Consider the following 14,014-nt stretch of genomic DNA (forward strand, 5'->3'; position numbering starts at 1 on the left):
ACCTTGGCACTCATTGTGTGGATTGGATAATGCTTTATTTTCCACGCTCAAAACAAGTACCATACCCTTATGTATGAATTAAAACCCAATCTGAGAAATTTATTGACGGTGCACCTTATGGATCGTAAAATACGGTAGTTTCCACCAGGAATTATTCCTTAGATCAGTGTTGAGCAAATTACGACCTGCGAAATGGCTTCATACCACTGAAATGTTTCATCTGGCCCACTTGTGCCTGCTGAAATTTTGATTATAGCTTTTATGGATGTACATTTCTCATGTAACAAATGAATATTGTATTACATTAGTGCAATGAGTAGGCTTACAAATGTTATCTGCTCTAGATTTTTGTAAATAAATTGTTTTCCATAGTCAAGTTTATTTTTTCCATTCTATAGAAAAATAACATACGGAAAAGTAAAATAAAATTAAACACACCTTTTCACTGGGGAAGGGAAGTCGCAGGGAACCAAGTTTCGATATAAATATTTCATTTTCAATTTCATATTGAGTTTTGAAACCTCCGGCCCAGTAACAAAGTCTATTATCTGTAAGGGGCCCACTTAAGAAAGTAATTGCCCTGCCTTAGATTAACCACTACTAGATTTCGGAAATTGTATAACTCTGACTCTAGTTACATAATTACATCCCCGCACACTTTTTTGATATGTTTCATCAGCATCTTATCTAATCAGATAATGCAATCTATATGAATCAAACTATTTGAGAAGTTTTCAATAATATTAATAAGTGAAAATGCAAATACTTTGTTGTTCTTGTTTAATACTAGCAGTTTTATTTGGGTTTCCTAGAAAGTGTTTTAGGAGTCTGTAGGGAAACTAGAAGTTATATAAAGTCAAGTAATCATTTTCGTGTTTCGTCACATACCGGTACATTCTGATTTGAGTCTATATCGCTATACACACAAACGAGTAATTGGCACTTTATCAACTGTCCTTATAACGTTTAGCATACAGCTTGATAAAAACACTAATGTTTCTTAGTGCAGTCGACTATTTAGTCTTGCATATTTCATAGTACTCCTGTAATACGTGCACCAGGTTAGGGTTAGGCCATAATTTTATTCTGATTTTCCTTATTTTAGTTCTATTACGAGTTTGGGGACTGTCTGTGTTAGCCATGTGAATATACACCCTTCCCATAGGTTTCCGTCCCTTTACACAGCTTTATGTAAAATGGGCGATTAAATTTATGAGTGATGATTGAAGGGATGAGGAAATTATCGTTTTGTGAACCTATTTCGAATCCTACGAGTGCTAGTGAAGTGTTCAAAATGGGAAACAAATATTTTAAAAGCAAGAAAACATAAGGATCGATTTGTACATATGGGGTTACATATATAGGCCTATAGAGGGGCTGCAGAGCAGTTGGAGGGTTGCTGCCATGCCAGGCGCACAATTGATTTTTCTTTCCCCTTTTCCTAGCCACCGTGTCAGGCGCAAAACTGATTTTACTTTTTACTCCCTTCACTAGAAAACTCCCCATTTCTTCCTAGTTTCATTGCTTGCTAAGGTTATTTCACAGAATGTTTCCCCTAAAAAAGCTTGAGAAGCTTGATCTAATAGAAATAAGCAATAAACCAAGTTGAGATATTTTTAACTTTTTTTTTTTCAATTCGCCTAAAGCAAAGTCACACAAAGAAATAAAAGATATCGATCTTTGAGCAGAGTAACTGGCGACCAAGCAATTATTCATTTGAATGGTCTCCTTCAGACCAATGACATTAAACAACGTCATTGTTCAGACAGCAGTTTAGAAATAGAGATGGATATAGGGTCCCAATGAAATGATTAGATGTCATGGCTGTGTTCTCATATACCAAATATACCTTGCATGACTACTAGGGCTGTCCAAGCAAACCGAATATTTGAAAAAACAATGAACCAACATAAAATATTTACAGTATATGTTTATTACAACACACATTTGAAAAAATTGTATTAATTGACGCATCAAACTTTAAAGTTAGCAATATAGCAGAAACTTCTGAACCAAAAATTTTACTATAGAAAGTACGCACAATGGCTTACTGGTTCGGGTGTTGCACTTAACTATATTGCAATTGCATGTAAGGTGGAGAATTGCGGCTAAAAATACTTTTACCAAGTCGGATGAATAACCATCGAAAATAATTTTTTAAAGTTGCAAATTGGCTTTCATTTTTGGATTGGACATATTTCAACCATGAAAACACGGTTTACTAGACGAAATTGACCAGCTATTCTCAGAATATACTTTTGTAAGTGTGGGACAGGGATGGCAGAGTGGGATAAAAGTGCTAAAAAGGCACTAGGGTAAAATAAGTGAGACACAACGTAATTACAGCCAAAGTTATGATTACTGACAGAATATATTTGTGTAAATTTACAAATAGGCCCATTGGGATTGAACAATTTTAGCCGAAATCAGACAAAAATTACCAGTTAATTTTAAAATGCCATTTCATAATAGTGGGACCAGTGTGGCAATGGTGCTGAAAAAGTGGGCACACCATTTTTGAGACAACACACTGTATGTAATGCTGGAGATTTCGACCAAAAATTAACTCAATCTCACAGTTAATTACTGAATATAATTTTGTAAAGTTATAAATTGGGTTGGATTGAACACTTTGAGGATTGGAAAAAATAATATGACACTTGATCTAATTTCATTTTAAAAAAAGTGAAAGTAATATTTTGCTATGAAATCGACAAAAAGTGTATGAAAAGCGCTGTATAATATACTTTTTAACACAAAATTGACTTTTTGTACCTGACTACCATGGACTTAAATAGTGATGGTCTGACACTTCGTGTTTTTGCTTTTTCATTAATCAAAGAGTCCAGGCATGTGCAATCATCCACTGACACATAAAGAACCACATTTTGAAAAAAAAACGATATTTTTCCGGTTAATCACTGCATAGGCATTCAATTCATTACAACCCTGGGTGTGTTGGGGGCTTCTTTGAGGCTTTGTTGCTTTTTCTATCAAATTAGTCATGGTTTTGCTCTTTTAGGAGAATTTGTTCTTCAGTGAAGATTGTCCGTATATTTGTGCTTTGATTTTATTAATGAAGAAGATAAACCACATAGCTATGATTTATTGTATGGTGTTCAATAGATACTGGTTAGTCTTTAACAATAATAGCAATATAATGATAGAGAAAGTAAAATTACATCTTTAAAAGGGACTTCGGTTCGGAGAAGCCATCGGGTCATGACATTTTGTTGGAGCTGCAGTCAAGCTTACCATAATAGATAGAGCCAGAGGTACCAGAAATATCTGTGGCTTCAGCTCTAAACCACCCATTTTACTATTTTTCAACTTTTATAATTTTCCAATACTATATACAAATAATAAATTCTATCGTTCTAACCTTATATTTTCAATTTCAAATACTAAGTTATGTCCATAGGATGAGAGTTTCATATTTATACCATGTGAGATGACCAATGCGTCGTGATGTAGATTTTGGAAATCACTGCTATTGTTGATTCTTGTCTTTTTATGTATTGGATCTCCAGCACATCCAAGCTATTATGGCAAACGCTGCCACATCTACGACCGACAGTATCGCTATAATACAAATGTAGGCAGTAACATTAGAGGCTTCGGGTTTGCACACTGTGTCAATTTCCTTCGTAGAAGACGTTTCATTATTCTTGATTTTGTTTTTTTCTCTAAATTTGGGGGTTTTGATGCCATGATTAACTCCAATAGGGGTCGTTGTTTGTTTATTTGTTGGGGATAGAATGCTCTTCGTCGGCTCATACATAGTTGGTGTTGCCGTTAAATTAGAAACATTACGATTTTCCTCTTTATTAGGTTTGTGTTCTTCAGTGATTTTCTTTCTGATTGGTGGTGATCGTATGGACGGTTTCGTTTTGATCCTAAAAATAATAATTTATATTCAGTGTTCAAGAACGTCAAAGTGGATAAAAGCATGACCATCATGTTCAAGAGATGTTGGTTCTAATCCCACTGGAGATTTTCTTATACAAGAAGAGCATTAATGGACCTTTCCCTGTAGGTATGTACACCCTATTATGTCATAATATTGCCAGTGGATGGTTTAATCAGACTGCGCACATGGCCTATCGATCCCACATTTCACCAAGGGTATATTAAATTGGGTAGGCAACAGATATGTGAAAAGAATTGGTTCTTTCAAAGATACTCCCGAAGTATGTGAACCAAGATGGCGGACACGGGAACGTAGTATGTGTACCTGGGTAGGGTTAGGCCATAATTTTATTCCAATTTTCCTTATTTTATTTCTATTACAAGTTCGGGGACTAGCCAAGTAGTAGTACTGCCGTAGTATTTGTACCTGAAAGTATGGCCTAACCCTAACATGGTTCACATACTATGTTCCGGTGCCTGCCTTATTGGTTCACATATCAAAAGAGTAAGTACTAGGGCTGTCCAAAATCGAATAATTTTTTGATTCGAATCGAATATTTTCGCCGAATCGAACTTAATAATCGAATATTATTGCGCAATCCTAAATCTGTCTCTATTATACAAATACGACTGCCCTTCAATGTTGTGGTAACTTATGTGCAGTTACATCTGACCCACTGCTGGTATTTTGCAATACCATGTTTTCAGATTTATGAAATGAGATCACACGCTTGTATGAACTGGTCAAAAAAATTGGACGACTCCAAAATTAGGGTTTCGAAAACTGTTGAGTGTTGAGACTGAGTAAAATTGCACTTTCAATTCTAATGGATCAAGTTTTATCTGGGGATGTAAAGCCTGTAGATGCTATTTTAATCCTATTATCATTTTTCTCATGTTTTTTTGTGTAATTTCCAGCAAAATGATAACAATCATTAATGTAGATAAAACTGTTGCTCAAATTCAAAATTTCTTTTAACAAATTCGAAGCTAGTTTGATTACAATATTGTTTGGTACAATAGCCATCAAAATGATGCAAGAGTGCAATTATTTGTCTTGGTAAATAGATGGACAATAAAGTATTGCCATCATAAGGATCCCACAATACCTGCTTCAGCTTTGAGTTACCTGTACCATGTTCCTATGATAACTAACTCATTAGCTTCAAATCGATTCTATTTATAGAACTATCGTTTTTTTAAAGATATTAAATTGCTTTTTTCTCCTTGTTCTCTCTCATGAACGCCATGACCGATTATAACTTTTAAGTTATGATGACCATGCATGAAATGGCTAATCACGTGCCACCGGGCATTAGGAATGACATGTTTATCTCAAAATGAAGGCGAGAGAAATATCGGGAAGCCAATTAAGCCAGGAGCGAGAGTTGTCTAAGCTCGAAGCGCCGCCGCTTGCCTGATGAAAATCGTCCTGCAAATGTGGTTTCAAGCCTTTTCCGCTTAATGTACCAAATATTAGCGATTCGAAAATTAGCCGAAGAACGATTCGAATAATTTGCGATCTGATTCAATTTCGAATATTTGGTTCGCTTGGACAGCCCTAGTAAGTACCCTTTAAAATAATAATAAAAGTAATTATGTACATATCATGAGTTATCAGTGTCTGTTAATATAGGGCCTCGTTCGGACTAAACTGTGTGTTTGAGAGTCGCTCCATGGCTTCTATGTTGGTCAATAAATTTCAGAAACCCTGATGGTGTAGTAGATCATAAAGTAAAGGCCCCGTGGCTTTTTTGCATGTCAAAGAGAAAGATCGCATTTGCGTCGAATTGAGGAAAAAATGAGCCAAATAATATTGATAAAAATATGCGTGTATCGGTGAAAAAGGAAAACAATTATCTACCCCGATTTTCTGGGCAGTTATATAGAAAAATCGGGGACCAGTAGTGTGTGTACCAATATTGGGGTAACAAATTGTTCGCCTACTTTACATCAAGTTGTGTAGAAGGACTGGAACCTATGGGCAGGGGATATTCACTTGGCTAACACAGACAGTCCCTGAACCTGTAATAAAACTAAAATAAGGAAAATAGGAATAAAATTATGGCTTAACCCTAACCTGGTACACACACTAGGGGGGAGGGGGGGGGGCGTATCGTATATGATGAGTTGGCTTACGAGCCGGAAAATACAGTAAATCATGTACAATAACTCTGGTAATTATAACAACCTCACAAGAGGTGGTGGGTACAACATTCGGTACTCTTGTAGTAAGCAAACCATAATGGCTGACACCGGAACGTAGTATGTGTACCAGGTTGGGTTTAGGCCATAATTTCAGGTATAAATATTACTGGAGTCATTTGGCTAGTTTGTAGAACTAAAATAAGGAAAATTGGAAGAAAATTATCGCCTAACCCTAGCCTGGTACACATACTACGTTCTGGTGAGTACACAGCAATCTAATTATTCTTCGAATTTTCAAATGATTGACTCACTTGGTACATGTATTAGAATGTTCTGTATCATTATTTTCATATCCTCTTCTGCATTTCTTGCAGTACCTTTCCTCCAACCAACCCTTAGCAATTTCGAAGTAGTCTTTCTGACAATATTCTCCATCTTTTAAAGGTCCATAGATATGCCTTCTAATCTGTTTAGCAGATGAATTGTGTGACAGAAGTAAGACCACTGACACAAGAAATAATACAGGCAGCTTCATGTCTAGGTTATATTGTAGTATTCTGATAATACCTGGACAATACAATAATGAATAATCAGTTTTTATGATTTTAGTAGGGGTCATTGGAGTTCATTCAAGGTAAAACGTTAGGTATATAACATACCAGAATAATATGTAGGAAGTAGACAGAAAACGGGGGTTGTCAAAAGTCTTTAGTGTCTGAAAGCCGCTAGTTATGAAAAATTGCTAATATGCATTATACAGAACAAATTTTTTTACCATTTTTTAAAAGGGGGGTCCACATGCCACGCCCCTGGATTAAACATTCTATTACATCCTTCTTCAGTTTCTTTGTTTTATCATATTCACTGTCAAGGCTGAATCAGATCATCTTCATTACTTCACCCCTATTTACCTTTGCCATGAACCCAATAGCACTCATTTCCAGTCAGCTGATACATTGTTTATTTGTGAGGTATACTCACGATGGAACCTTTTGTATTTTAGTTAATGAATAACTAACCAGTAGACTAGCATGTTTTTTTTTTCATTATACTACTTGGAAAGCCTACTTTCTCAATGAAGTTCACTACTTCTCATTCTATTCATACTCACGGGTGAATCGTCACATTTCTCCAATATTGCTTTTAAGTAAATAGATATGCCAGGGTCAATAGGGGTGAATCCTTACTTTTATTTCACCCTTATTGACCCGGCCGTATCTATTTACTTTCGTCAGCTGATCCATTCATTATCCTGGATAGTACTTTGTTATTTGGTTAGTAAATAGCAACTAGTTAAATACTATGTCTGCTCTAGTCAGACGCGCTTTGCTGAAACGTCTAGAATGTTTACCTGTCTGATCGACCCACGTGATAGACCGGTATTCACTTCACCACCCAGTGGAGCGAATTGAATATTTGTACGCTTTGCTACAGCTCAAATATCTGACGTAAAATATTGCAATAAAGTCCCCATTGCTTGCAAAATATTTTTTATATATATTATTTTATGCCTAATACCTAAATGATCTGTGATCTATGTATTTCTAGTTGAAATTTTATGGGACAGTGAACTGTGTTGAATTGCACCATGTTGCGTAATCACTCACATGATTCTCGTGGATTTGGGCGTATCATGTAATGACAGAGCTATAGGGTGTCCGTAGCAGACTAACAGCAGTCAATTTGTTTTCGATTAGTTTTTGATTCAGAAAAGTTAGGATAGACGGTGATTTAAATTGTTATCTATATTTCATCAAATATTTCAGATAATCCTATACTAAAGACTTTTTTTTCTCATACTAGGATATGATTTAGGATTTACATATTTATCTTAGAGGAGAGGAAAGACAATTAGACAGCTTAATCATATGGCAAACCATGGCGTCTAATCCGGTTACCAGTCTAGGTCGGGTATAGGATTAGTTAGCCAGTTATTCGTTTTCGGAAGTATTGACTTGAGAGTGGAGGAAGCCGCAACCGACCAGCAGTTACGTGAACCATCATATTCGATTTGTTTTTGACATATTTGCGTTAAGAGCATGGTGCCGCTTTTCATGTGACCCATGGTGAACAGAAATAGTCATGGGTTTGAAAACAATATGCTGACTATTTGTTCCTTGTTGAAATCATAATTAGTTGTAATCTCATATTCTTGATTATGAAATAAGTTCGAGCATTGGTTCTCAAACTATTTAAGCGATGCCCGCTTTTTAGAATTTGTCAAATCTCGCACATCATCTCAAAATAACTCGCTAACAATAAGCTACAAACAATAGATAGTGAGGCGAAAGCAGTCGCGTAGCCAGAATTTTCAAAAGGGGGGGTTTCAAAATCGAAAATTTCATTTTTGTCTGAAACAGCAACGCGATTACGCGCTCGTTGAAAGAGCTGCTTTTTTCAGGACATAATGATCATTCTGTCGCGTAAAATAACCAATCCATGACAACTACGAGAATTTAATGTCCTTTTATATTAATTTAATTGTGTCTAACATGACTCGCGTATAAAACATACTTTCGCCTTACTATCTGTTATTTTAGGCTTATTGTTAGCTAGTAATTTCTGAGGTGGGCCGCAAAACTTGACAAATTCTAAAAAGGGGCAGGGCTTGAAAAGTTTGAAGTCCACTGCATTAGAGCATGGTGAATGCGTTCCTACGCAACTAGCATCTGATTCAGTTTCAGGCCAATTCTGTCCTCTTTAAACTACATTCAAACTATATGTATGATGATTCTTGATACGACTGCATTTTTTGTTTCTGGTTTTGATAATACCTGTTTGTCATTTAAAAAAAAGAAAGCACAATTTTAAATTCATTCATGTATACTAAATTTATGGCGTCTAGTTGAGGTAATCATAGGTTTCAAGGCAAAAAGGTGAATGTTAAAATTTGGAACAAAGTTTTATTTAAAAAACATGACAAAAAAATAAGATAAAAAAATAATGCTCTTTAAGTTTTTATTTGGAGATAAAATTGTTTATATGTTTTCCACTAGGGGATCGAGGCAGTTCTCATCTCTGATTTTGGCCCGCGAGCGACAAAAGGTTGCCGACCCCTGCCCTACAGGATTCAAACCTGCAGGATTCCCCTGTTGTAATTCATCATTACAGAGAAAATATTATCAATTTGAGGGTGCGGGCATGGCCCATTTCCTCGCCTCAAATACATTAGTAAAATTGGTCATTTACAGCTTTGGATTCTTATAAGTTATATAATTTGTATGAAAAAACATTAGTTCATTAATGATCTATGTTAAACTCCCACTCACATGCACCCACTAACAGTATCATTTTAAGTTGGTTTCGAAATGAAACATGATCAAGATATCATAAAACAAACTAAATTTAAAAATAGATCTCACTGCATGAAAGGATGGCCGAACTGCGCTAGAACAAAATCAGCTTATGTCGGGGTCGAAACCCCCCCCCTTTTGAATTTTCTGAAAAGGGAAAAAGTTGCCCATAACACGTGCAATTGCCTTCTGCTAAAATCGCCGTTCGTTTTTATTAACGCGGCATGTTATTTATGCCGTGAACGCCCTTTACATTGGTGTTTATTCTGTTTAAATCACAAATTGTGCAGCGGGAACAATGATAATTATTTTATTTTTGTACCCGCACGGAAATGTGACCCCTTTTTATATTCTTTCTAAACCAAAAATTTGTGCCACGATGAACATGCTAATTATTTTATTTTTGTCCTTTGCACGGAATTGTGAATTCGTGAGTTACTATACGTTCATCGGTGGCGAGGTTCTAAAGACAAAAGAAGGAGTAAAATCGCGATCTACATTTGATTGGAAAGCGGAATTATAAAATACTGAAAATAAAACCGTAAACAATATAATTTTTGTTGAGTCCCGCGACAGTCTAAAAACGCTTTTCTAGTCGCAAAATCGCAAAATTTCGTGTGCTTACAGTGCACATTATGTTTGGTCGCCGTTTAGGAACATACCGTCACTAAAATAGAAACACGGTTAAATATTGTGGGTGGGATTTGCCTTTTATCCATTACTTTAAAATTGTCGTAGAAAATTTTCGTGTTATCATTAAACAAGGTTAAAAACGCGATTTTTTCCCGGTTTGTGATGATATATAAGATAATTAATCCAAAGTATATCCAACAATTTTTATCGTACTGAAATAAATTTTACTCCATGAGAATTTACAGCAGATTTACGGATTTTTCAGGAGGTTTTATCTTTAAAAATAATCGGAGTGTCAGCATTGCGATTGAACGGAGTCAATGTCACAAGCACATCTCAAATTTGTCGAATTTGCAAAATAGAAAAATACGGATCAAAACAATATGATAGGCGACGGGCAGTTACCACAAATTTTTATTTTTATGTCGGCAAATGGCCGAGGTATTTTAAAATTGTGAATTGTAAAAAATTGTTTTGTTTTGTCGACGCAAACGCTGGTTAAATTGAAGACAATTAAATTAATAAAGCAAGACATTTTAAATATGCCCTTATCGGTCATGAATTGATTACTTTGCACAACAGAAAAATCATTTTTCGTTGTAAACGTCGGTTCTTTTTACAAGTGGCGTAATCGCGGCGATGAATATGTATTTTTGATTTAACGACATACTTCATATGCATTTTCATTGTACGAAATTGTAGGTTTTAATTTTGATGTAAGAAGAAGCAACCGCGAGTTACGTTGGACACAATTAAACTAATATATAAAGACATTTTAGAATTTTGTAGTTGTCATAGATTGAATATTTCACGCGACAAGAATAATCATTATACGCTGAAAAGACGTCCCTTTAACGAGCGCGTAATGCGAAGACTGTTGACGCAGAACTGACTTCATAACAAAATTGAATTTGTAAAAGAAATTTATGGACACCCTGTATCATACCTCGTTCTCTAATAGGAGTCAAATATAAAATACGAGAATATCGGTCAGAGACCGAAGACTTATCGATCGAAGTTAGGGGATCCCCCAAAACAGCGCTCTTATTCCATAGTGACACCTTGTGTCCCATCACTAATTAATTAATAACTTGCTAATTATACGACATAATTCGCCCAGAATCAATAGGCTACTGGTACGAGATATGATGAATGTACATGCAAAATCTGCAGCAGTTCCAATCTCACTCTCGTGAGATCTCGCGTTCATCTAACAGACAAACAGAAAGACAGATAAACAGACAAATACCTCAATATCAACATACTTACCGATTAAAATTGATAAGTAATAAAAAAGATCTGAATATATCTATCAATATAAAGCATAGATCAGTGGTATAAGAGCAAGCATACTAGAAGTAAAGGGTAGTTGTGTAACAAATCAGCTATTTTCATATTTTGAGAATTTTAATTTCATTTTTTATATGAAATTTCACTATTTCGAAAACTAATTTTTAAAAAAATGTATATTTGGGTAAGATGGCCTAGTTGTTAAAGCAATGGTTTTTACTACGTTGACCTTGTTAGTTAAACATATTGGGTACAAATCCTATGCCTACCACCTCACTCAACTACCCAACTGAAAAAAATTGCGGTCGTTTTCGAAATACAGTGTCTGAATGTATATAAATATGTTGTATAAAATATTTCACAAGAAACGCTAAAATGAGCCTAAATCGACACAATGTGACTTTTTGGAACAGCGGTTTTAAAGCAGTTTACAGAGGAAGGGGGGGCTTGATGCAATTTTGTTTGTATATTTTTTCCTTATTAGGGAAATTGCCGATAGTTATATTGTGGGAAAAGGTAGAGACATCATTAAGCACTATAACTTTCTAATGCCTAAGATACGGGAATAAAACTAGAGTATTTTAGAGCCTTGAGTGATAGAATCCTACGGAAAAAGGGTGTCATAGGCCGTAAAATGTTGAAACCAGTGTTCTAGAACATTTTAATTTCATGCGAATTTGTTTTAATTTGTTGCGAATTTGGGGCTAGTGTTTCTGTCATGCTGTCATTTGCTTTTGTATATCCCAAAGTTGCGGGAGAAATAAAGAGAGCTATGCTTTCTACGTCTTCATGGGGTAATTCAGGCATTGGGACATCATCTGTTACAGCAGGGTCTTGATTTGAGGGTGGTGATTGATCGCCATTTGTTCCATTAGCTGCTGATGTTAATAATAATGAAACCTTTCTTATATAATTATATTTTTTTTTGTATTTGCTGTATTTACAGAAAAAATACAACACAGCTAGGACTGCAAATATCACACCGATAATCACGCTGACAATCCATGCAATGGTTGCGGCATCCATTTTTGTATCTGTAACCAATGGTATACCGGTATCAATTTCGCCTCCCGTAGTGTTAGCTTGTTCTGTGGTGATTTCTTCTAGAAATGGAACTGCTGTGGTTGTAGGATCTGAAAAATATTGTAATGTCAAATATCATGAGTTTTTTAGTTACAGTAGCGCTTGCCATTTTAGTGCTTGCTTGTAACTTTTCTACTGTGATGCAAACATAGTAAAATTTGTCATTCTTACTGCTGGGCCAATGCACGACTTACTTGCATAAATGGCTGTCAAAACATAATCATAAATTTGACTGCTTTAACAGGGATCCTCAAATATTTTTTTTGAAGATTTGTATGCAAAACTACTGTGGTCTGCTCTTTTCTGAATATTTAAATTCCACAGTAATCCTAAATCCTTCTCATTGGTCGTTTGATGTGTACCATGTCAGTGTTATCAGGTTGTGCGTCATCTTGGTACACATACTACGGGAGCACCAAACTTTTTTCATCAGGCATTTTAGGGTTTATAGGAATTCTGGAACGAGTTACCGGTAAATATTGACAAAAGTTGGAATTTATATAAAATAGATAACAGCTTTACATAAATACTGTTGAAAAATTAAAATCAACCGTCGGAGCTGCGTTACATTGTATTGAAACCTAATAATACCAGAATTGAAAACAGTATAATAAAATTGGCAAGATATTTCATGAGACCGATGTGCTTGGCTATCTAGCACAAAAGATTAAATCTTAGTTCAGTAATGGTGGGTCTCCTGGGTCCAAATCTTTCAAATTCGATCATATTTTGTTTTAACATAATTTAGTGTTGAAAAAGATTTTTTGCGATCCCTATTGAGCCTCTTTGTGACCCACTGGGGGGGTCGGAACCCCAAGTTTGTATAACCCTGATTTAGAAGCATTGTGATCTTTCTGGTTTGGCATTGCCCACTGAATAGTAATTGCCTCTATTGCCTCTTGAGTGAGGCGATGGGTATTTCAGCCCGAAATGTTTATCTTGAAATACCAACATAGTTAGGTCTAACTCGGAAACCAGGCTTTAATAGGTAAAAGGGTTTGTGCTAATTCAGTAACCTTAGGACCTAATGCAGTCCAAGTTGACTCATTGCACATGGGTTTCTCAAGCTTTGAGAATGTTTCATTAGTGTGTCACTCCACCAAAGGTTGAATACAGCTGACATAATTTGAAGTGTAAAACACAACCCGGTATACCTGGTAATCATGCGCTAATTTGAAATGTTTTATTCTGTTTGCAATCCTATGGGGTTTCTCTCTTTTATTCCACCCCTGTGTTTACAGTAATGATGTATTTACTTAATAATGATTTATTACTTATTGATCTTAAGATCGGTAAGTATATTGATAGGTATTTGTCTGTTTGTTTGTTTGTTTGTCTGTCTGTTAGATACACGCGATATCTCACGAAAGCGAGGTTGAATCTGCTTCAAATTTTGCATGTGCATACCTTATATCTTGGATCAGAAGTCTATTGATTTTGGATGAATTATGTCGTATAATTAACGAGTTATTAATTAATTAGTGATTGGACACTCAGTGTCACTATGGAGTAAGAGCGGATGAATCGAAACCACAGTTTCTGTTTCGGGGAATTCCCTAACTTTCGATCGATAAGTCTTCGGTCCCCGACTGATATTCTCGTTTATTCAGTCAGCCGATATTAGGTTTATACAACGCAAACAATTAAATTATTATAAA

At 35.5% G+C, this 14,014-nt stretch overlaps 2 protein-coding genes across 4 annotated transcripts in view; one reads left to right on the plus strand and one right to left on the minus strand.

Annotated features, from left to right (window-relative positions):
- Positions 1–14,014, plus strand: part of LOC120328600 (uncharacterized) — a 95,698-nt gene that overhangs the window by 65,428 nt on the left and 16,256 nt on the right. For 2 of the 3 annotated variants that reach the window (XM_078113555.1, XM_078113553.1), the window contains exon 2: positions 3,921–4,036. The gene's annotated coding sequence lies outside the window, so the exon portion shown is untranslated. Of the gene's footprint in view, positions 1–3,042; positions 3,133–3,920; positions 4,037–14,014 lie in introns of those variants that run through there. The other variant, XM_078113556.1, reaches the window with a different exon arrangement.
- LOC120328413 (uncharacterized) lies at positions 3,127–6,620 on the minus strand. Its single transcript, XM_078113557.1, has 2 exons — positions 6,369–6,620; positions 3,127–3,896 (listed from the first exon to the last, which is right to left on the minus strand). The coding sequence occupies exons 1-2, from the start codon at positions 6,590–6,592 to the stop codon at positions 3,512–3,514; spliced, it is 609 nt and encodes a 202-aa protein (XP_077969683.1). The 5' UTR covers positions 6,593–6,620; the 3' UTR covers positions 3,127–3,511.

This window comes from Styela clava, chromosome 6 (assembly GCF_964204865.1).
Source record: "Styela clava chromosome 6, kaStyClav1.hap1.2, whole genome shotgun sequence".
Taxonomy (NCBI): domain Eukaryota; kingdom Metazoa; phylum Chordata; class Ascidiacea; order Stolidobranchia; family Styelidae; genus Styela; species Styela clava.